A 24,128-nucleotide genomic window follows, 5' to 3' on the forward strand; every position below is an offset into this window, starting at 1 on the left:
AGTCACTGCCATCCTTCAGCGCTTGAGCCAGGTTTTCAAGTATGATCAAAGATCTTGTATTGAGCTGTGAAGATGGTTCACACCCTGCAGCCCACGGGTTGGCCGATTTGAACGTTACAGTGTACCATCACATTTATCTGAGAAGCCAGGATTGATAAAAAAATAAATGAACCCATAGTAAAAAAAATTTGTTCAACTGTAAAAAACAAAACAAATTTACTATTTACTAACTCAGATATAGGACATAAGTCAATATGTTGATTTACTAAATTATGATAGTACGTCATAATTTTACAATTAGCCTATATATTCACTTCATTTTCACTTTCTATCTTATAATTATGGCCCAGTAAGTCAACATTTAGTATCATATAATTTTGAATTATGATGAGTATTCTTATTTTGCCTGGTGGAAATGGTGTCTCCCTAAATTGAAGAACAATGAGACATGCCGAAAGAAGTATTTGAAAAAAACAACAAACATTAAAGATCACATGCACTAATGCCAGGGGTTAATATTGTATTATTGTGCAATATATTGTAGCCGTGAAAATGTCTGAGGAGTTTGGTTTCTGCGAGATAGCCAGTTAACTGCTGTACAAACCTGCTGGGTTCAGGAGTCAGCTCAGGAGTAGCTAACGGCACTGCGATCTTATTCATCGTGTTCTCTTTTGATCAGGACGATCAATCAAGACGTTAGTGAGCTAGTGTAAACCAAGCGAGGCGAAGAAGGAGGCAGACAGCAGTGAAACCGCTCGTTCAGCTGTTCACTCTTCGGTGAAATTGCGCAGGTACAGCGCTCTGACTTTCGGCGTGTTTCCTCACACGGCGTATCCCGGAAAGACTGTAAATGAACACGTCGACCGAGTCCTAACCCCGCCCAACACCGGGCAAATTGTTTGTACAAACATGCAGCCCAATGCTAGAAAATTAGAGACCGTCTGAAACGTGTTGTAACGTTGAACGACTTTTACAGACATTTTAGTCAAGAGACTAACTTATAAAGGAGTTATATATAAAATATATAGTTGCTTTATTTGATTATTCTCCACTTGTATTGGGCATTTATTTCTAGCCGCCACCCCGTGTTACCTAAACTCCCCGAAGAGGATCCCTAACTGCGGTTGATGACGCGGTTCAGCACATTGGCGCGGAAGTTTGTTTTGTAACTTCGGTGTCTGAGCTCGTCGTCTGTGGGTTCCTCTGTCTGTCTATTAAAAGTATGTCTCACTTTTATCATCCTGAATCATTCTGACAACATAACCTCGATGTAACGTTACATACGTAAAGTATGGCATGCTTGTGTTTCAGTTTTATACTGAACTAGCTAATACCCTAGCTACAGTACAGTGTTTTGCTATATAGGTCCCTAGTGACGTTAATAATACGTTAGCTTGTTTGCTGTGGATGCTAGCCTGGTCAAGCTATTAAAAACCTTCTGACCTTTATGTTTCATCAGATGATGCGTAAAAAGCGACGCTCCTCTGTGGATAAAGGAGAAGGAGCTACTACGACCACCAGTAAGTTTTGTGTAACTCTTCGTTACTTTGTGCCAGTACAGTGAAGGTTTCCCCGTGAAGTTCCTCAGCTTGCCAACCAAGATATCCAAATGTCCACCACACTGTAACGTTAACTATATTTTCCACATTGAAAGCTAAGTATTACAGGAGTCTGACATAATCTGACAGGACCACTGCATGTTTCAAAACTCACTGACATGAGTACACCACCATACTTGGCAAACTTCTGAATTAACATCTCCTAATTAACCACCCAGTTTTTTTCTGCTGGATGCTGTTATTATTATTAAATGTTAATTCTCCTTTCTCAACAGAGGCGAAGAAGAGTCGCAGCACTGGTCGCCAACCGAAGCAGCCTGCTCCAGAAGAGACAAATGAAAGTGTATTTGGCGTCTTTGTTCGAGAGGCAGGTGTCACCTTGAAACAAGGTGGCACGTCAAATGAGATTGGTAAACAGACTCAATCCAAGTTTCAAAACATACCATGCTTGCAAATGAAATCAGTCCTCCACTTCAGATTTTTCTGATCTTTATCTTTTCCCCTACAGCTGTTGACCAAGTAGTTTTCCAAAAAAGGATACAACAACAACTACAGAAGAGTCCCAGGTACCCTGGGGTAAGTACATACTGTACACCATCCCTATACTGGACCAAGGCATTTAGTATGAGACAATTACAATTCATTGACGTTTCATTTCTCAGATTGTACAGGAATTCACAACTGGATTGGAGTCTCATATCGAGGACCCTGAGCGGTTTAGGAACTGTCTCCTTCCATGTTGCCCACGATTGTCGGATGGAGACTCCAGGTAACTTATAAAAACACTCAATACTAACAGAGGCCTCTAAGCTTTTGTCAGGGGTCTGCATGTTGCAACATACTGACATGTTTTCCTCTGTGTTGCAGTTGTGCCAGCTCATTCCAGGAAAGTCTGCTACGCATGCTGTTAGGGATTGAGATGGTGCAGGTAAGATTTTCTTGCAGAGATTCTGCCACACACAACTGCATCACCCTTTCTCAAAGGACGTCACACAGAAAAACAAATGCAAAATATCTCTTTCTGCTATGAGGCATGCAAATTGTGCACAATACACATTTGTGCGTAAGTGTACGTGTACAGTGTATCTTCCACACATGCTTATCAACATACTTTTCTCTTTTCATGCAGACTGTCATCATTAACACTTTGCTCGAGAAACTCCCTGAATTTATGTTTGATGGGTCAGTATTTCATACGAGTTCACTTTACAGCATTTGAACAATTTTTACACACTTTTTTTCCCGTTGTCTTATTTTTCTAAATGTCATCTTGTTCTGTCCTTCACAGCACTGGAGATGGAGGGCTCAGTATTCCTCGCATAATTATTAACCAGCTTAAATGGCTGGACAGAGTTGTGGACAGCAAGGTAGTAATTTCTGTGATGACGGGCCTAGTAGCATGTACAGTAGCCACAGTCATTAAAGTTATTAAAAGTGTTGTTTTTTCTGATCTGTTCCATTAAACCTGTAATCATGTGTTTCTTCTTCATATCAGTCATCACTCATTTCTAGATGACGACGTGGTTGTTTATCTCTGCCTTCTTCGTGGCCTGTTATTTGCAGGAGTTGGCGCTGAAGCTCATGGAGCTGGTGTCAGTAGCACCAGTGGAGGTTCAGCGTGACATCATCGTCAGTCTGCCAGAGATACTGGAAGACTCCCAGCACAATGATATAGCCAGAGAGCTCAAGTATGTACAGTAAAGGTCTATAACTGATGTGTGGTTCTTGTACTGCATGTGTGCTTCCAGAGTCGCTGATTATACTCTCTGCTGTTGTCGTCACTGTTCTCTGTAGCTCTTTACTTCAGGAGAACACTCAGTTGACTGTCCCCATCCTGGATGCCCTCTCTAGTCTGAACCTCAGTTCCTCATTATTGACTGAGGTAGTACACACACACACACACACACACACACACACACACACACACACACACACGTCATCTCACAATAAACACGTCACTGTGTTGTTACCTGCTACTGTCTGCTGTCTCAGGTTCGTGGAGCTGTTATGGCCACTTTGGCTGCTGTGCAACTGGAAGACCTACCTGTGGTGGTCAAGTTCATCCTGCACTCCGTCTCAACCGCTGATGCATATGAGGTCAGAGCTCAGAGTCACATCCACAGCATCGTGCATTTAAAATAACAGCATAGTAATTGTGTTCTGGTTGTTGTAGTACAAATCAAGAAGCGTGGGATGTGTCTTTTCCTGTGTGAAGGTGGTGTGTAATCTTCGTAAAAAGCTGGAGCTGGAGCAGTGCATCCTCCCTCCAGTGCTGCAGGCCTCCCAGAGCCGCATGAAGAGCAAAGGATCAGCAGCGTAAGACAGCACAGATTCCCAATTCACTCGCAGCTATGCATCAGTACTTGTCAGGAACCTTGATACTGTCTTCCTGAAGATTTAATCTAATAAATCTGGTTTTGGAGCAGGTCTGGTTCCACACCAGCAACTGGCAGCAGCCAGGACAGCGTTGCACTGATATTGGACGGCATCAAGTCAGCAGTGCGATTCCAGAAAACGATATCTGAAGCTTGGCTCAAGGTGCGAAATAAATTTGTTTATAAGCCTTTTTGCTTGAATTGATTAATTGATGCTGATGCTGTAAAATGTTTCTTGTTTCTAACAGTCTTCTCAACCTTTACTGTGCTGTTTTTTAATTAGGCAATAGAGTCAGTGGATGAAGCGGAGGATCATAAGGTGAGTGTCATCTGCTGGTATCCTCTACTAAACTGGTTAGTGTTAATAGACAGCTTAGATCCCATTCTGGGAGGTTCCCACACAAGTTTATAGAATTAAGAAAAATTGTAAAAAAAAAAAAAAAAAAAAAATGAATGAATTTGCTTATTTTGAAAACAGTTCTGTAGTTGTAAATAAAGTTTGGAAAATTATAGAAAAATTACATCATTCAGTCTTCATGCACAGAGACCATTATCTTCCTCCTTACATCATGTAAAGAATCATCTGTACATGTACAGTGCATCCGGAAAGTATTCACAGCGCTTCACTTTTTCCACATTTTGTTATGTTGCAGCCTTATACCAAAATGGATTAAATTCATTTTTTTCCTCAAAATTCTACACACAACACCCCATAATGACAACGTGAAAAAAGTTTATTTGAGATTTTTGCAAATTTATTAAAAATAAAAAACCTGAGAAATAACATGTACATAAGTATTCACAGCCTTTGCTCAATACTTTGTTGATGCACCTTTGGCAGCAATTACAGCCTCAAGTCTTTTTGAATATGATGCCACAAGCTTGGCACACCTATCTTTGGGCAGTTTCACCCATTCCTCTTTGCAGCACCTCTCAAGCTCCATCAGGTTGGATGGGAAGCGTCGGTGCACAGCCATTTTCAGATCTCTCCAGAGATGTTCAATCGGATTCAAGTCTGGGCTCTGGCTGGGCCACTCAAGGACATTCACAGAGTTGTCCTGAAGCCACTCCTTTGATATCTTGGCTGTGTGCTTAGGGTCGTTGTCCTGCTGAAAGATAAACCGTCGCCCCAGTCTGAGGTCAAGAGCGCTCTGGAGCAGGTTTTCATCCAGGATGTCTCTGTACTTTGCTGCATTCATCTTTCCCTCTATCCTGACTAGTCTACCAGTTCCTGCCACTGAAAAACATCCCCACAGCATGATGCTGCCACCACCATGCTTCACTGTAGGGATGGTATTGGCCTGGTGATGAGCGGTGCCTGGTTTCCTCCAAACGTGACGCCTGGCATTCACACCAAAGAGTTCAATCTTTGTCTCATCAGACCAGAGAATTTTGTTTCTCATGGTCTGAGAGTCCTTCAGGTGCCTTTTGGCAAACTCCAGGCGGGCTGCTATGTGCCTTTTACTAAGGAGTGGCTTCCGTCTGGCCACTCTACCATACAGGCCTGATTGGTGGATTGCTGCAGAGATGGTTGTCCTTCTGGAAGGTTCTCCTCTCTCCACAGAGGAACTCTGGAGCTCTGACAGAGTGACCATCGGGTTCTTGGTCACCTCCCTGACTAAGGCCCTTCTCCCCCGATTACTCAGTTTAGATGGCCGGCCAGCTCTAGGAAGAGTCCTGGTGGTTCCGAACTTCTTCCACTTACAGATGATGGAGGCCACTGTGCTCATTGGGACCTTCAAAGCAGCAGAAATTTTTCTGTAACCTTCCCCAGATTTGTGCCTCGAGACAATCCTATCTCGGAGGTCTACAGACAATTCCTTTGACTTCATGCTTGGTTTGTGCTCTGACATGCACTGTCAACTGTGGGACCTTATCTGTGGGACCTTATATAGACAGGTGTGTGCCTTTCCAAATCATGTCCAATCAACTGAATTTACCACAGGTGGACTCCAATTAAGCTGCAGAAACATCTCAAGGATGATCAGTGGAAACAGGATGCACCTGAGCTCAATTTTGAGCTTCATGGCAAAGGCTGTGAATACTTATGTACATGTGATTTCTTAGTTTTTTATTTTTAATAAATTTGCAAAAATTTCAAAAAAACTTTTTTCACATTGTCATTATGGGGTGTTGTGTGTAGAATTTTGAGGAAAAAAATTAATTTAATCCATTTTGGAATAAGGGTGTAACATAACAAAATGTGGAAAAAGTGAAGCGCCGTGAATACTTTCCGGATGCACTGTATGTATAGATACACCAGGCTTTTTATACTGAGCCATTATTCGCACATATCATACTGTACACTAAGTATCATCTTCAAAACTAGTCGCAAAGTTTGGACAAAACATGACATTTTGAAATCAAGGACATGTAGGAGTCCTATTTTTGTGTCTGTGAATATAAAGTATGTCTCTCCCTGAAACGTGCTCTGCCATGTCAGGTAATAGATCTGCTGGTGCTCTTCATCCTCCACTCCACCAACGCCAACCAGAGCCGTCGGGGGGCAGAGAGGGTGTTGAAAGTGAAAGTGAGGACTGGACTGATGCTGGAGGCTCTGCTCCAGAAGACCTTCAGGGACTACGCTCAGGTGGGTCAGTCTGCAGACATGCAAGCTTAAATACAAAGACAGCAGCACCGTGCACTTTATTTGTTTTTACACTGATGTAGTTATTCTTAATTATTTGAATAATAAGTTGTATTAATGAATGATGGCACTCTAGGTCATGCGAGGGTATTTCCCCTCCATCCTGGCTCTGGCTCAGAGTTTGCTGCGCTCCCCTGACCCCTGTGTGGTGCCCTTTGGTGGACACATGTACCGACACTCATTCACTGTTTTTGACTCTTACTGCCAACAGGTGGGTTTTTGATTCGTTTTTTAAAAATGCGCATAAGCGTGTTTATCTGTGTTTGAATATGAATGCATCTGAGTCATTTTAAGTCAGCCGTGTGTTTCGTTTTAAAGGAAGTGGTGGGCTCTTTAGTGACCCATGTGTGCAGCGGTGTGAATGGGGAGGTGGACATGGCTCTGGAGCTGCTCAGTGGCATGGTTACAGAAAAGCCCTCAGAAATGGCCCTCTATGCTGTTTTTGTCAAGGTGAGGAGGTGATCCATATATATGCTATTGTAGCTACAAATTAAATCACACTGAAAAAATTAAATTTGAGCACAATAGATGTATGTGCCAACAGCTTGTAGCCAGTAGTCCCTGATGGTTGTCTTACATAGTAGGATTGTGTGTGGTTGAGTTTTGAACTGAGCACGATATTTGATAACAGGGAATCTTGGACTACATGGACAACCTCACACCCCAGCAGATCCGCAGACTCTTCCACCTTCTGAGCAGACTGGCCTTTGGGCAACAGCAGCAGGGAGATCACATCCAGGTGCACATTCGCAAGATGATTTGGTCTTCTCTTTCCTTTTTTCTGTCTTTATCTTATCATCCTCTCACACGCTGACCTACCTCTCTTGTTCTGTTTCTCCTCTCAGGACGACATGCACATAGTGATCCGCAAACAGCTGTCCAGCACTGTGGCCAAGTACAAGCGTATTGGCATCATTGGTGCTGTCATGATTGTAGGCAGCATGGGGGCCTCCAGGTAAGGGCTGTACTCATAACAGGCATAAGATGTGTTTTTTTTTTCTTGTTCCTTCTGTCACTTTATGTCTCTATGTCTTGATCACGCGTTCTGCCCCCCCCACTCAGGCTTAAAGTGAAGGAGTCACAGGATGTGTCGTTAGCCCAGGAGACGTTGAGACAGGTACATATTAGGCATTAAAACAACCAGAATGAACAATGTGTATGTTGCAAGGATTTAGCAGTTTATTGTTTTTCATTCCAATCCATAACTTCTGGTAGACAACAATAACAGTGTTGACTTTTTTCTATACATCGGTTCTAGTTTTAGTGTTTTATAGGGGTAAGGAAGTATCTCATTAATGTAAAAAAAATTTCAATTTGTGGTGAGGAAAACATCCAAAAGCCTGTGACTAAAGTACTTATTTTACGTTGATTGAATGTAAAATAAGTTGATTAGATGGCTTTGGTTCAAATTTGTGTTTGTAATTTTGCCATTTTGTTTACGTTATTTTATTTAGCAAACAGTGGTGTTTTATCAACTGGTATTTGTCTGTAAATTTGATAATAACCTCTTATATACTTTTCATGTTTGGGGTACTTTCAGCACTACCTCAGGGCAGAACATATAGTAAGTTGTGAGCTGGGGTTTGAGGAGTAAACCTCAGCTCTCAGGAGTGACTGTAACTGCAGGTATCTAGTCTGAAGGTGTGTTGGTGTATGTGTGTATTCCTTGTTGTAGGTGACAGCCCTGTTGGAGCTGGTGAAGTCGAGCAGTGAAAGTTCACCCGAGGCTGCAGCTCTGTACTATGATGAACTGGCCAACCTGATCCTGAGCTGTACCCTGGACCCACAGATCCAGGTGTGTCTCAAACAAATATTTACCATCCTCCCTATCTTAATAGCTCTTATCTCCTAATTTATAACAGAGCATTAATTGATTAATATTATTGACGTGCATCCGGCTTCGTAAGATGCAACTAAGGCATGATTAAGCATTTCTGGTCCTGTTATCTTACTGCCACCAACAGGAGACGATTGTAAAGAGTGTCTTAGATGACTTCCAGGATGACTTTGTGGTGGATCTAGGGCCGGAAATATCAGGGTTAGTGATGGACAGCTGGCAGCATAAGAAATTGCTTGTTTTAATATACTTTTATTCCTATAACTAGCGTCATTAATCCCTGCTACCTGTGAACCTCAGTTCCTTTCCCTTTCCGGCCCGTGTGATGTACAACCTGGATGAGGAGGAGAGTCAGGGAAGCATTGCCATCAACCTGCTGCCTCTACTGGCCAAAGACAACCAGATCAAAGGAGAGCAGCAGAGTCAAACCAAGAAGGCACACAAGTCAGTCACCCCACAAGAAAACATTTAGTCAATGATGTATTTCACTTGCAATAGAATCAGATTTACAATTTCAGTTTATTGTGTAATATCTTACAAACATGCATGTAGTCAGTGGTGTTGGATTTGTTTCTCCCTGTGTTTTGTGGGGCCAGGCGAGTGTCTCCTCTCTGTCTGTCTCCATTCTTTCGCCTCCTGAGACTCTGTGAGGAGAAACAGCACCAGGGAGACCTCGAGGAGATTGACGCCCTGCTGGGTGAGCAAGTGGTAGTTACATGTTTCCCCTGAAACCCAGTTTGTTCTCATTTCTGTGGCTTTAAAATAATTTGTGTCCATATTTTTACATTTGCCGGGACACAGGCTGCCCTCTGATCCTGACAGACATGGACGTAGTAGAGAAAACAGAAAGCCTGTCGAAAGCTGAGAGGGAGTTCCTCTGTTCTTTGTTGTTTTACACCATCAACTGGTTCAGAGAGGTAACTGCATGTTAATGTGAAATGGGTTTGATTTTACCTTTTTGTCTTTCTCAAACGTAGGAGGTTAAAGCCGTGTCTTCCCCCTGTTTCGTGATAGGTCATAAATGCATTCTGTAGACAAAAAGAAATTGAGATGAAGATGAAAGTGATGACTCGGCTGCAGAACATCACCTACCTGCAGACACAGTTGGAGAGAGCTTTGGCAGGTGAGCTTTTGATCCATCAATACTGGGGATCTCAAAATCTGTGTTGTCAATTCTACTAAAGATTTTAAAATCGTACTTTTCCTTTAATGTGTGTTTCAGGAGCACCTGGCTATGTTCCGCCTGTCGCCAACTTTGATGGAGAAAGCTCAGATGGGATTATACTTAGTTCCGCTGCTCCTGTGAATAAGGCAAAGAAAAGTAACCATGCCCAACACAAGATACTTAACTCCACGTTAATTAAACCAAATGAATAACGAAATAAATACTTTCATAATTGTCTGACTCGCATATATTATTAAGATGGCTCAGGAAAGAAGAGGAAGGCACCTGGTAAGAGTTCCTCAGAGAGCAGCTCTCAGCTTGAGGAGGCGACCGAAGCCGACAAAACTCAGCAGGTAAACATTGACCTCTCACATTAATCCTTTAATGTAACTGAGCTAAAAACAAAAAAGAGGTGATTTTGCTTGTGCTAAAGGAGCAACCAGAGAAGGAGAAAGAAAAGGAGGTCCGGCAAGGTGTCAGTCTGGTGTCCTACAGACAGTTTTTCAGGGAGCTGGACATGGAGGTGCTTAGTGTGCTGCAGTGTGGCTTGCTGTCCCGCTCGCTGCTGGACTCTGAGCTCCACACCAAGGTAAGAAAAGGAATACTAATTTTGTTTTCTTATAAAAGAGAGAAGGCCTTGAATTATTTAAAAATAAGATCATGGCTTCCAGCCTTAAGGTTAGGGGTTAGAGTTATGGTTAGTCGGGGATCAGCTCACGTATAAAAATCCAGATCTGAGCACATCACCACCCAGCCATCTTCTGACACTTCTTGGAAGCATTGAAAATCATTTGAACTGTAGTGAAATCAATGTCATTTATGTCTTTGAGTGCTGTTTGTGTGCACCACATACATCAATACACAGGAAGTTATACATCTCCTCTAATATTCTTACATGACTGAGGTGCGGGAGGAGGTTCTGCTGGGTCCTGCTGAGCTGGTTTTCCTGCTGGAGGATATGCTTCGCAAACTGGAGTTCAGTCTTACAGCTGCCCCTGCCAAGAGAGCCCCGTTCTTGAAGGTACCAAAAAAAAGCTCATGCATAGTGATAAACACAGATCAGAGAAGTGACAGTTGATGATATTTAGTCACAACTGTATATATGTGAGGCTATGTGCAGGCTTATATGAAACAAAACTTATTGAAATATCTTCTATCTTTTCTGCAGGGAAGGACTGATAAGAGTGTGGGCTTCTCCCATCTACAACAGAGGAGCTCCAAGGATATTGCTTCCTGCTGTGTCCAGCTGCTGCCCGCCCTCTGCTCACATCTGGAAAACTGCCACAACCATTTCCAGGTACAAACACAAACAATCTGTAGACATGAGTGAAGATTTAGTCTCTTTCTATAAAAAAAAAATGCGTGTGTGTTTGTATACATTTGTGCATTTTTCCCTCAGACACTGCTGTCTGAGAACAATGGTGTTGTGGACGGGCCTGCCACAGATGTTCAGGAGCACCAGCTGATGTCGTCAGGCTACCAGCTGCTCCTGCAGGTCCTGAACACCACCTTCAGCTGGTGAGGAGGACCAGCACCGCTGACTTTCATGGCAGACTTTAAATCTTTTAACTCAATGAAATGTCAGAGCAGCGTGTGTGTGATATGTGTGTATTTGTCAGGTCTGGATTCAGTCAGCCAGGACAGCGCAGCTTACTGAAGAAGGCTCTTGGAGTTTTGGCTGGACGACTAAAAGAGGGAGGTGCCGAGCTGACCCTGGAGCAGCTTGTAAAGTGAGTGATAAAGTTTAAGAGCCAGAGAGGAGTTGCTACTAGATAACTAAATGAAGAGCCACTCTTTACAATACGATAGACCTTTGTTGACATGTAAATAAATGAATTATTGAATATCCATGAGCCCAGCAAAGAACAATGCTCATACCAGAATTGTCTAATAATGTCAACTACAATGGTTTTAGTTGTGTTTTGTTTTGTTTAGACACAGCTTTGAGTACCTGGTGAACTTCCGCAGCACAATGCCAAGTCTCAGCACAGCGCTGTGTCTCTCCCAGCTTCTGTCCACTGTGTCGGAGAGAGGAGGGAACCCTGCTGCCTACAGAGAGCAGACCGGTCAGTCTGACACGACACCTGATTTAAATCAACTTGTCTACTATCCAATGTGACTGTGATGATAATTGGCTGATTTTTTGCCCTAGCTTCTCTTGCAAAACGTTTCCTGAGCCAAGACTGGGTGACAGCCAGCGGAGAGAAGGAGCGAGGGAACAAATTCAACGAAGCACTTCACACTCTCCTACGGTGCGTCTGCATGTCATAAATGGTCATCTTACACAAAACCAAAAAAAGTTGCATGCCGAATGGATGGAAAGCATCAAGATGCTGGGATTAGAGCCTGGCTGATACACTGGCAATGGATTTTAGCTTTAAATTATTGTGGTAATTTAGAAATCATGTTACATAGTTTGACCACCACAGAGCGATGACAAGTGAGTTTTCCAACTGTAAAATATTTAGAAAAAACTAAGATCAGCTGAAATTTTTACACACCGTGCAGCGGAGTAGAAGCAACTCCAGGATGGTGTGCTGTCCATCCACATACCACACAAGTAGTTTAGTGTATTTGTAGTCACTCAGTAAACTATGTCCACAGCACATTAATGTTAAATTTTGAAGGGACTATTTAAGTCATAATTGTTTCACTCTTTCCAACTATGCAGCACATTTATAAAGCGCACAGTTGCTAATTAACACAATTGTGAATGATTGTGATTATGTCTAAATTTGTAATTATGATGTCTTTGTCATTTCTCCTCTCTCTGCAGCATCTACCTGGAGCATGTCGATGACGTTCTGAAGGCAGTGGAGGAAATAGCTGGAGAGGGAATCCCTGAGCTCCTCAATGCATCAAAAGAGGAGAGCTCCGCATCATGGCCCACTCTCAACAGGTAGATCCTCTTCACCGTCAGTCCTTTGTACTTAGGTATCCTAGAGAAAACTGGAAGGTCCCTTATGAGTTAGTGATTATACAAAAGTAGCTTAGAATGATCCATGTGCTCCTGCCATGCAGCACTTGGCACCGTCATCACAATAAATCAACTATTATCACAGCAAAGGGTCTATTTATCCACATTGTGATTCTTCTGTTGTTCATTCTTCCATTGTTTTCTCTTTATTTCTTCAGGCAGACGTTCCTGGTCTTCTATAAAGTGTTGATGGCAGCGCTGGAAAAGGCTGCCAAGAAGATTCCTGCTTGCAAAATCAGTGACAACACAGAGGTCAGCCACTAGGGGTCGTACTGTACAACGTGTTCCCTTGCAGACAGTGTATATCGTGGAGCTCAATGTAATCAGAGCCTCAAAATACTACCACACTTCTACTAAAAACTGACAAAATAGCAATTATACTTTGTAAACACAACATAAACATTTGTGAATGCCAATTTGTGCAAGTGCAACTTCAAACTATCTGACCTGTCAATTAGTCTGAAGTGCATTTTTTACTGTGCTGTATGTTGCATAACGAATGTTTAGTTCCTCCTCAAAAGTTTTCAAAGAATTCACACGAGTGAGACCATACTTTGTGTGTGTGTGTGTGTGTGTTTTAACTTTTAAAACATGTTACCCATGTCTTCCTTCAAGGCTCAGAGTGAGAAGCTGCTGACGTGGAACCTGGCTGTCAGAGATTTTCATATCCTGGTCAACTTAGTTAAGGTCTGTTAGCATGATCTACTGATTTTGATATTTGACCTCATCTATTTCCAGCTTTCAACCAAGTACTGGGTCAGATTTTACATGATATGGTATTTCACTAGTTTTGGGTAACTCGTACTGCAGGTTAAATTAGATGCCATTTTATATTCTTCATCATTTAATCTTTTTATGGATTTGTTCGTCTTAAATGAATCCATGTGTTTCAGTTAGCTTCGTCTGCTCACGTTTTATGTCCTCTAATCTCTTCTTACAGGTGTTTGATTCTAGGCCAGTGCTCAATGTGTGCCTAAAGGTGAGCTGGCTGCGCATGCTGAAAAAAGATTTAACGTCCAGGTGAAGCTGCCGTGACTTTGTATTAACTGATTACAATGTTGTTATTGGTAGTATGGTCGCCTTTTCCTGGAGTCTTTCCTGAAGTTGGGGATGCCACTACTGGACAACAGTTTCAAAAGGCACAAGGTACACATGAAATACTGTCACCTAATGCTGCCTGTAAATGTCATCGATTCACAGACCAGTCATGACACTTCCTTTGCTTCCCATTATCATTCAAACATGGCTTGGCATTAGAGCCTGGCTAAGCACAGAAAAACATTTTGTGGTGTTGTGTAAAAATATGCAAAATGAAATGCTGCCAGTGTGTGACAAATTGTCTTTTTAAGGAGGATGTCCAGAGCCTGCTAAAGACCTTCCAGCTCAGCACCAGGCAGCTCCATCACTTGTGTGGACATTCTAAGGTAGCTACCGATCACACCGTTTCTTTTCTGTGTGTACTGGTGCCAAATCTGCCACTCCGGTAGCACAAAATCTTCCTGTTAAATTAGAGAAAAGGCAGCCAGAGTCTGGACAGTGCATCTGTTAATTCTCAGGTGCTCTCTAACTAAGCAGCCTTGTCATAATGTGTCGGTGCTCAGATTCACCAGGATACGAGCCTGACCAACCACGTACCTGCCTTAAAGAAGAGCCTGGAGCTGTTTGTTTACAGAGTGAAGGCCATGCTGACGCTCAACAACTGTCAGGAGGCATTTTGGATTGGAAACCTGAAGAATCGCAACCTGAAGGTAAAACATTACTGAACTTATAGTTTGTGTCCCTGTTCGTGTTTGAGTCACTCACTTAAAGGAACATTATATGCTGCAGGGTGAAGAGATTCTTTCTCAGAGGTCACAGGGAAGTGAGGAGGATGATGATGATGATGATGATGAGGAGCAGCGATCACCGCTGCCCCAGGAACAGTCGGATGATGAGGTACCCGCCATTTCCAGGATTCCTAGAAGGCATTATGTTCACATCTGATACAGGAATAGGATTGGCTCCCTGCAGATTCGTCCCAAATTAGACATTTTACTGTTTGTATTTATCACATGTGACAATAGATTATTGCTTTTTGTATAGATACATTTTGACAGGGGAAATAAAAAGGTTTGACTCTTTTGGTAACTTTTGAGAATGTGTGCACACTAATTATACTATAATGAATTATACTATACTGATAATGCTAATTATACTATAATTTGTGTGAACTGTGGTGTCATTCATAACAACAATCTGGGCAGAATTTTGGAGATTCAGCAGCATAAAACAAAATCAGGGAGTGTACCTTGTCAAAAAAAAAAAAATAATAATAATTTAACTGCATAAAACCTCATAAAACCGAACAAAGGATGTAAATAAACAAAAACCTGAATCAGGAAGAGTAATGTGTAGGTAAGTGTAAAATGGCTGAAAAGATTGGCCGGAGTGGGGACCACAACACAGGTTTTATTTGAAGGGATAAGCAGCACACAGTATTAATACAGTAAGTTATACAAGTTAGCCATACACAGAGCTTCCACTGCTGCTGAGTCAGCTAGTACTTGAAGTTTAAACTGTACAGGTTGGCAGCTGAAACTGTAGACAGCAGTGGGCTGATCAGATAACTCTTCAACACGCTAATGATTAGTGGCTGACACAGTTAACAAGGACGGTGTTTGATATGGAGTCAGTTCTAAGACCCCATGTTATGTAGTTTCTCCACAATGCTGCTTTATACAAGAAGGTTCATAGCTTTTGCGTCATCACATTTTAACGTTTGCCAAATGTTTTTCATGTGCTCTCCATCAGGCCCAGGAGACTGACTCTGAGGAGAGTAAGAAGGTCAACAGAGAGGAAGATGTGGATCAAGATGACATTACGGATGACTCTGACTAACTTTCTAATGCACAGAACAATAAACTGTTGGTTTTGATTTTAATTGCACACTGCTTCTCATTTGGCAATGTGCAGGTATACGATCAATAACTGCAATATATAATGACAATTCTTGTACTCTTACGTATGTGGCAATAACACTGCGAGCACATTAAAACAATTCATGAGATGCATTTATGTACTTCTACAGGTCTTTTCTGTCGAAGATAAAACATGCCTAATAATTAGGTGTTTTCACATCAGGTAGGGGTCTGAAAAAAAAGTAATTCTATTTGTTTGCTGCATCAAAATAAGTGTGTCTTTTTAGTCTTTTTTCAGTCTCTTCTAGAGTTACAGGCAAACAACTTTCCATTTCAACATACAACAGCATCTTTTTTTTATCAAGCCTTTATTTAACAAGGAAAGCCTTATTGAGATTAAAATTCCCTTTTCAGTGTCCTGGTTAATATTTGTGGCAATTTGATACCAAATTCAGCCAATAGATCAAAGGCTAGGCCTCTCAGCCACATCTGTCCCCTCTAGGACGTCTGGTAGGGAGCTGGCGACATTAAAGAAGTGTGAAGAGGTCAAAACTCCAGCAACACTTGCAGTATATAGAACAACTTTATTGTTAGACTGACGCGTTTCAGCTTGTGGCCTTCATCAGGGTCATCATAAAGACATTACAAGGAACATTTAAATAGGGCAGATATGAAGCAGGAAAAATAAATATAAAACACAACCAGTTAAGTTAAAGAAGTCAACCAGGTGTTGAAGGAAACAACTGAAATAACATATTATTCCAACCTATTTGGACACCAAAGTCAACATTTCCAAACCATTGTCTCTCTTAACTAGAGGCTGCTGTTGCTGCTGTTTTAGTACTCTAGAGGAGTATTGCCATTACTCAGTTTGAGGATTTGTCTCAAGATTACTTCAGTCTGTCTCTCTGTTGTTCTGTCACAGACCTGTTCACATTCAAGAATCAAAACTGAGCTGTACAAATATTTTATAAAAATCACAAAAATCCACTTTGAGTGTGGATATTTCCTTGAAGTTGGTATTGTGCTATTTGATGGTTGGCAAGGTCAATAATACATTCCAGCTTATTCTAAATGTCAATGAGCTCAAGCAGTAGCAGAACATCATCCTCCTCCCTTCAAGTTTGACTTGACAGGTTTGACAGTGAACTACTTGGGTGTTGAAGGAAAACTTGTAATTGTAACTGCAAACAGCATTAACATATATTCCAAGCTATTTGGACATTAAAGTCAACGTTTCCAAACCATTTCTCTCTAAACTGGAACACATACCTGTGTCTGGCTGTTGGAGTCTATACTTCATATGAAGAAATTGAGAAGCTGATAGTGGAGATTACATAACTGAGGGCCTGCGGGATGATACTTCACTTTCAGTTCAAATGAATATCAACAATGAACCTTCCCAGGAAAGTAGTTAAGTTCTCTTATTCACACCTACTGCTGTCTTCCAAAAAATCCAGATTTGCAACTTGACCAGTTCAATTTATTTCTGGGTTGTTGTCAGCGGGAGAGTCTAAATCAGATACAAGATTTTACGATGATGTACAACTTCCACACCCTGGCAAGCATAAATTACTTTATATGATGTGCCCTCTATTTTGACCTGAGTCCCAAATGTTGTTGGGTAAGCCTTCAGTATCTTTGATTCTACTCTGCCCTCAGTTAAACCTGCATTTATCAATGTGTTTTATATTAACATTGAATCAAGCCACTGTGTAATGTCAAAGGGCTGCAATTGCAGAGAATTAACACCCAACTCTGCAGCCCTACTGAGCTTTTTAGCTTCTTTCAGCTCGTTGTTTTGGATTTACATTTAACGTACAGTTAAGTCTGAGCATGCATCAAACCCCTCAGAGATGGTGGACCATCTGAAAGGGACCGAGGACAGTCAGACCCAATCTGAAAACACCCAAGGAGGAGCTGTGTACCCATTAGCTTGTTTCGATAGTTTTCTGTCCCTTAATGGTCAAAATGTGATTAATACAGCTTTAAACTTTGAAAGTCAGACATGCCAACTGACAGCACACAGCTTTGGACGTACTGTAGCGAGCAAAGACAGCTGTGCTATTTCCTTTGAAACATCTATTACACCACTGATCATGTCCTAACCTGTTCCCAGGTTTACAAATCTGCCCCCACACACTCAAATCCACTGAACTCTGCATAACATTTGTTTTGAATTTCGCTTCTGATTTTGTCCTGAATACATTTCCATAGTTTGATGATCTTGACGTCAGCAGGACTTGGATGCTGATTGAACAAAACCTTTAATGTTCAACTCTAAAATCCCTAAAAGCAGCACTGAATACTGTCTAACAACACCGACATCCTTTAGATAATCCCTCACATAATTTACAGAACACGGGAATCGGTAAAAGAGCAAAATATTTAAACGAAAAGACAGAAAATCACCGCTTTTTGTTACAGCTCTCATCATCTTTCTGTTCAGCCTCCTGGGCTGAACCATGGTAATGGCAGGAGGGGGTATATTTGCCAAGAATGCGTATGCTATGGCCACCAACTGAGGTGTACATTGATAAAAGAAGTAATATCTATTGCTTGTTTTGTATCATATATAGGTTTATTTTTCTGATGGTGTGATTAATATATGGAAAGTAGTCGTTTAAAAAAATACATTCACGTCCCCGTCCCTCTGAAGGCGAGAGTGGTCTATCCAGGAAGCATGTTCCACGGTTTGGGGAAATACCGTAAACAAACTGTCTTTCCTGTCAACTTGAACAAGTGTTTCCTCTTTCGTGTCAGGTTATTGCGTCTGTGAGAAACACATCTCGATCTTGAGTAGCCACGTTTTTTTTCTGTGTTTGTCGTGTGAATCTGCTGGACCACAGTCTCGGTGTATGTGACCCGGTGGAGGACGTCTAGGCTTGGCAGATTTTTTTGTTGTTGCTAACGTTAAGCACTGACTGCAGCTGAGAGAAACCATGTCTGATTTAATTCTGGTGCTCCTGTTGGTCGTGCTCCTGGTGTGTTTGGTTGTGACAGTCGGGGGTTTCCTGCTGTACTCGGGACTCCTGACTGACGTGATTATAAAGACTGGGCCACCTCCTATCAGAAATGTTACTATTGCTTATAAGTTCAAAGAGGGCTCGTACAAGGACTGCGGTGCAGCCTACACAGAGAGCTGCAGCATTGGGCCGAAGCTGAGCTCCATCGGTGTCTTCTACGATGACCCCAGGCAGGTGAGGCCCCCAGGACTCAGCATCTGTTAGCCCTGACTGCACAGCACTGGATCTGTATTTACGCTTGACCTCATGACATAACCACACTGTGTACTTTGATTTCCTGATAAGATGTCACAGTTAGTGAGATATGCTTTGTTTGAATTGGACAGAGTCTTAAAGGTCATACAAAAGGGTTGATGTTATGTGTTTAACACTTTGATTTACACCATTTCAGCGAGTATCAAATGAGTTGGGATTGTTTATGTTTTGTGCTTGGCAACAGGTCTTGGAGATGTGAAAGTGTAATATACATAGGGCTATGAAATGTCAAAAACAAAAAAACCCAAATCCCATCAGTGTCTCAGAGCCCAAGGTGGCATCTTTAAATTGCTTCTTTTGTCCAGCCAACAGCCAAAAAACAAAATGTGTTTCATACACTGTCATATATGACAAAGGTATTCACTAAATAGTTACATTTGAGAAGCTGAAGCCAGCAGATGTTTTGTTTTTTGCCTCAAACTTGACTAAAAGGACTAAACAATCAATCAAATTAGTTGGTCTTTGGTCCTTCAACTAATAATTTAGCTGTAAAAAAATTCTAAAAGATTTTACAAGTTCAGTGAGTTTCTATTGAGGTTGTCTTGCCTTGGAGATATGACTGTGAAGTGTGATTTGCAGAATAACTACATGTAGCTCAGTGTAATTCAGCATGCATGGCTCAAGGGGTTAAATGTACAAGCAGCCTTTTGAAGAAACTGAGCCTGAATGATGAAACCGGTCAGCTGTTCAATGCCACGTTGCACTGTTGATATTTTTTCCCCTCTCATCTGTGGTTCCAGGGTGTTTCAGCATTTGTCTGCCTGTGACTCAAAGTTGGTAACCAGACTCCAGACCAGAAGGGCAAACACAGCCTCTTCACATGTGTCTCAAGAGAGCTGATGTGTGTCTTAAAATGTACACTTTCTAGTCTTTCTAGTCTAAATGGTTATGAACTTACTGTCACGGTCCACATGCGAGAAGCAATGAATCTTCCTTTGTCATTCTGATCCTGAATCCAAAACCAAATTCTGTATAAATGGGTCATTCCTCAGCTGAAATCTGTGGTTGTCTCCTGCTTTCATTTCGCATCCAGCCGTTCATCACGAGTTGTGTTTTTAGTCAACAAGAAATGTCTGCATAACAGCTGCTTGTTAGATGGGAATTTTTATTGAGTTCCCAGCTGATACGGGACGAGTACACACACATATGGTGTGCAGTATGGTATAATGACACAAAGGCAGAATATAGCCTATTTATGGCTTATTCCACGATTTAACAACAAAAGTAATGGTGCACCATGGTTTGCTCTTTCATTAGCTTACATTGCATCAGTTCTGCTGACATTTGAGTTTGTTATGGTCGGGTGAGTTAAGCTATGTGGTAAACAGTGTGGCAAAATAGAGGCTTTTGGCATGTCAGCCAAAAGTGCACCGTAACCCAGTCAGAGCGGTTGACAAGGGGCATAGACTGTGTTGGACAGCTAGTTAGTATTATTAAGTCTATTGTGTTTTATGGTTTCTGACACTGAAATAAGATCACTTGGTGTCTTGTCTTTCTGTGAGATGCCTGGCTACTGAGCCAAATAATTTAGTTATCCTTTGTGGAATAAAGAATGTGGCACACTGGCAGCACTTTGTGCTTGTCTTTCTGTATATCCCTGCCAGTTTCTCAGTAGCACGCTGCCCTTTTTTAAGTAAAGGCTTTTAGTGGAAACCCTGACTGTGAGTCATACCAGTGGAAAGTTGTGGCAAGAGGCTCGTTGAGGAGCTTTTAAAACTTTTCTGCTGGTGTCAGAGTTTGTGGAGAGTCTGGATCATAAGGGGCCATTATAGGATGATCAGAAGTCTCTGCGGGACAGAGAGATATCTGTGTGGATCTGATGACTGTGGTCTGCGTCTATTTTGACATAATCTGAAGATGCATGGTCCTTTCTTTTCCGACCTCACAGAAATAAAGACAAAGCTTATAGTAAGCTCTAAATGCTTGACTGGCCCTGTATCACTGAAGCTGCAAAGGGCTGTAATCATAGATGTTTGCTGTTTCCAGCTGTTCGTTTTGTGACATGACAATTTGTTGACCTTCTTAGTTTACAAAGGCCAAGAGTCTGATTACTCACCATCATGCACACAAGTAAACTAAAAATGTGAGAGATGCCATATGGCTGAACTAGTTAATAGTAATGCTTGTTGTTATGTGACTCAATCCTAATTTCTAATGCAGTAATTACAGAATAAATGTAATTACTGTTCCTCCTGAGAAGTTTTATGGGGTTTACTCTTCTTACTACTTACTGCACGATTTAAAGTGGATTTTGCATCTTGCTGTGTTGCGACTTGACCTCAATACTTAACAGTGGCCTCTTCATCCGGTATAAGCAGCAACTAACTCTTTTCACTATGCTACTGTGCCCTGAAGTCTTCAAAAGTGTTCAGTAATGTGTGTAATAATGGTACAAACCGGTTCAAAAAAATAGAAATAATTCAGGAAAGTTCACATTTGTTTGTGTGTATCCACAGTCGTTCTAGCAGAGCTGAATTTGTTAGTAAATGATTGTGTAATTAATGCCATCCCACATGCATGGTGGAGACAACAGGCTGCTCTGAATTCTGCATGTAGGAATGTTGTCTGGTTCACACCAGGTCTCTCACCTTCTTTAAGTGGTTCCCATGCAGATGGCTGTTTACTGATGTCAGAGGGTATGGGGAAGTATTCATAGACCACTAATACCGTTCCTACGTTTCACCATGAGGTCAAAGAGAAGGCTCTTTGAGGTACATCTAAGTTGGTTTGCATTTGAGTATTTATCCACAAAATATTGTCAAGTAGTGAGTATTCTCAGTACTACAGCGATCCACCCTAAAGTGAACTTTGTAAGCCTGTTTGCTTACTGTACACTGCAGCCACTAGATGGCAGTGTTAGCATTGGAATAGAGTTATGTGGGAGGTAGGCGCATCCTCAAGACCACATTGATCTTTATACTTAATTTATTACCATGGCATAAGTAGTGTGACTCAACCTCTTATAATTCATTCAGTCAAAAATGAATTTCATCATATAAAAATAAAATAGGATTTAAAACGTACACAAGTGGCCGTGTAGTAATTGGTCACTGCGACACTACTCCAGTGGATTTCACTCCTGGTTCTGGATCCAGAGTATTGCTGGTTTTCAACAAATTTCAGTCATTTGCATTCAAATTGCATTCAAGTTGTAATATAGTGCCTGTTTAATGACTATGATGAAAGCCAGCAGGACTCTGTGTCCTGAGGACCAGAATTCAAACCTAGCTACACCACCGGATCAAATAAATCACAGGATGTGGAAAGGGCAGGCTTCTGTTATAGTGGCTAAATCTACCGTATATTTGTCAAGTCAGACAGCTCTTTGGACAATTGTGGATGGTGTTTGATTTCACTGGTCTGCAGTGGTAAAGCTGAGGCATTTGAGGCAACACCACTTAGCACTAAATCTAGTTGCCTCTTGCTTGTGTATGTCTATTCATGCATGTGTGTGTTTGCATGTATGCTTATAATTGCCATCACTTATTATCACAAAGACCTGAGGGATTGAACAGTTTAGCAGTTTGGCTCACAGGAGTCAGTCAACTGGACAGTGGCCCACAAACATTGGAGGGTTACACTCAAAACTCACCTAACAATTCAGGGCAGAGTTGCCTCAGGCTCTGCTGTAATGTGGCTTTGACACAAGTATTGAACAAATCCCAGACGGGATAAAGTCAGACTAAATCATTGAATTCCTGGGGTTGTGTTGTAGAATGGCAAGGAGTAGCCTGAGGAGTTTCCAAGGAATCTCCTGAGCAAAATTCATTAATAAGAGTGGGCAGCAGTAAATGCTCATGTCTCATGTGTCATTAAATAAACTACCTGAAGATAAATGTCATTTGGATAGAATTTGTAGCTAGTACACGTTTATGGATAGACCATTTCTTTAACCATTATGCTGTCTGTAGTGGATCTGATCAAAGTCTGTCCACACTTGGTAGAACTGCACAGCAAATGCAGCTGCCTCTGACGCTGATAACATGTTGTGTTTGTATCAAGGCTGAACTAGAGCTGCTGTTTGGTTCATCCTCTGATCTACTGAATTCCCACTTTGTTTCAGCTTCTGAAGCAAACCGAGTCATGGCTCCCCATGACAAGCAGGAGAAAATGAAATGTCATGTGTAGACGTATATGGGAGTGGCAGTGAGAGATGAGGCGAGGTGTGGAACTGCCTTGGAAGAGGGCTCTAAATTGGTAGGAGTCTGACTCACCTTGAGAGTCTCGCAGTGCTCCAATTCATCAATCGGAATTTCAGATCAGAGCGCAGAGCATCGCCGCACTCCCAGTCAAATTTATTAGCATTTTACTGCCGCTTGTCTGTCTGTCGACAGCAACAACATGAAAGGGGGGCTTCTGGCAAGGAGTTGCCGCTTTTAAAGGTGGATATAAAATGAGAAATAAATACACTGATACTCTGAAGTCTGGTCCCACAGGTCTTCAAGTCAATATTATTCAAGATTGTGGACATGCCGGCTCTCCCTATAGTAAAGCACCCCATTAATGTTTATGGACATCTCTGCAATGAGTGACACACTGCAAAACCAGAAGGCAAAAATCCAGACAGAATATATTAAATGCTTTTTTTTTAGCCTGGAACACAACTTTGAGTGTATTTTTAGGATGCCATTTTGATCTGTTTTAGAATCTGTGTAGAAAGAAAGCCATTACTCTACAAGCTGACATGTTACGATTAGTCAGTGAAACAAGGTGGTGAAGAATGCCTTTAAATCTTCTGTGCCATCAATCTTGTGACATGTATTGGTTTTTCACCCTGTGTTATGATGCGCAGGATATTGGATTACACAGCCGAATATTTATCAGAACAGCTAACGGAGAGCAAGGAGGTGGAGAAAGAGAGTTTGTAGGAAAGGAAGGAAGCCTATGCAGAGGAGGGAGGATTCATATCTCCTATTAGAGAAGATTATCTCCCTGCTCGGTGACATCTGGCTGGAGGAGTGCCACACTGTGTCCAGCTGGCCAAGGAGTGGTGAACCAGCTCAACAACTGTGGCGAAGGAAAACTGTGTCCTGCCTCCAGCAGGCTGCTTATCCTTGCCAGTAATTATACATGCCAGAACTCCCAGGATGCCATGTGTAATTACCAGCTAAGTCTGGGCTCAGCCTAAAGGCACTGGGCTGCACTTGGTGAAATAGAGAGAGACAGAAAAAAAGATTTCCACTGGCTCCTGACTCAAGGGGCCATTGGGGCCCACGCCTCATCACAGGATACATAATCTGATTTGGGTGCTTGAGGGCCCCCCTTCCAAAGGACATATTGATGCTTTGAACTTTGTAGTTTGAATAAGTCTTCATTTTATTTTCCCGGTCATTACAAGCGATGACATAATCAAGTGGCTTAATATTATATCAGTCAGGGTTGGTTTTTCT

General features: G+C 41.8%; 2 protein-coding genes across 2 annotated transcripts in view; both read left to right on the plus strand.

Moving 5' to 3' along the window:
- Positions 1–1,459: 1,459 nt before the first annotated feature.
- On the plus strand, positions 1,460–15,474 carry fancd2 (FA complementation group D2). The gene is made up of 43 exons (XM_070902413.1): positions 1,460–1,520; positions 1,835–1,969; positions 2,068–2,135; positions 2,222–2,328; positions 2,427–2,487; positions 2,689–2,741; positions 2,848–2,926; positions 3,123–3,247; positions 3,354–3,441; positions 3,552–3,656; positions 3,775–3,875; positions 3,986–4,097; positions 4,218–4,253; positions 6,378–6,524; positions 6,658–6,792; positions 6,900–7,031; positions 7,213–7,320; positions 7,427–7,536; positions 7,644–7,698; positions 8,257–8,376; positions 8,546–8,619; positions 8,719–8,862; positions 9,015–9,115; positions 9,220–9,335; positions 9,433–9,541; positions 9,641–9,739; positions 9,842–9,936; positions 10,017–10,172; positions 10,488–10,604; positions 10,752–10,880; positions 10,983–11,101; positions 11,203–11,313; positions 11,519–11,649; positions 11,736–11,835; positions 12,360–12,482; positions 12,719–12,812; positions 13,176–13,247; positions 13,501–13,539; positions 13,632–13,706; positions 13,910–13,984; positions 14,162–14,308; positions 14,388–14,495; positions 15,351–15,474. The coding sequence occupies exons 1-43, from the start codon at positions 1,460–1,462 to the stop codon at positions 15,435–15,437; spliced, it is 4,359 nt and encodes a 1,452-aa protein (XP_070758514.1). The 3' UTR covers positions 15,438–15,474.
- A 2,765-nt stretch (positions 15,475–18,239) lies between these two features.
- The window catches only part of tex264a (testis expressed 264, ER-phagy receptor a), a 61,647-nt gene continuing 55,758 nt past the window's right edge, over positions 18,240–24,128 (plus strand). The window contains exon 1 of the mRNA XM_070902754.1: positions 18,240–18,657. Within this exon, the coding sequence (XP_070758855.1) occupies positions 18,400–18,657 (258 nt within the window). The 5' untranslated portion in view covers positions 18,240–18,399. The remainder of the gene's footprint in view (positions 18,658–24,128) is intronic.

The sequence above is a fragment of the Enoplosus armatus genome, chromosome 3 (genome assembly GCF_043641665.1).
Source record: "Enoplosus armatus isolate fEnoArm2 chromosome 3, fEnoArm2.hap1, whole genome shotgun sequence".
In the NCBI taxonomy this organism is placed as follows: Eukaryota; Metazoa; Chordata; class Actinopteri; order Centrarchiformes; family Enoplosidae; genus Enoplosus; species Enoplosus armatus.

Bases quoted from the DNA above. Each gene is read 5' to 3' on its own strand.
- fancd2 (XM_070902413.1), top strand. From the start codon at position 1,460: ATGATGCGTAAAAAGCGACGCTCCTCTGTGGATAAAGGAGAAGGAGCT. The intron at 9,740-9,841 runs GTAACCATGCCC...TATATTATTAAG, and splicing joins TGTGAATAAGGCAAAGAAAA to ATGGCTCAGGAAAGAAGAGG. The intron at 11,836-12,359 runs GTGCGTCTGCAT...CTCTCTCTGCAG, and splicing joins GCACTTCACACTCTCCTACG to CATCTACCTGGAGCATGTCG.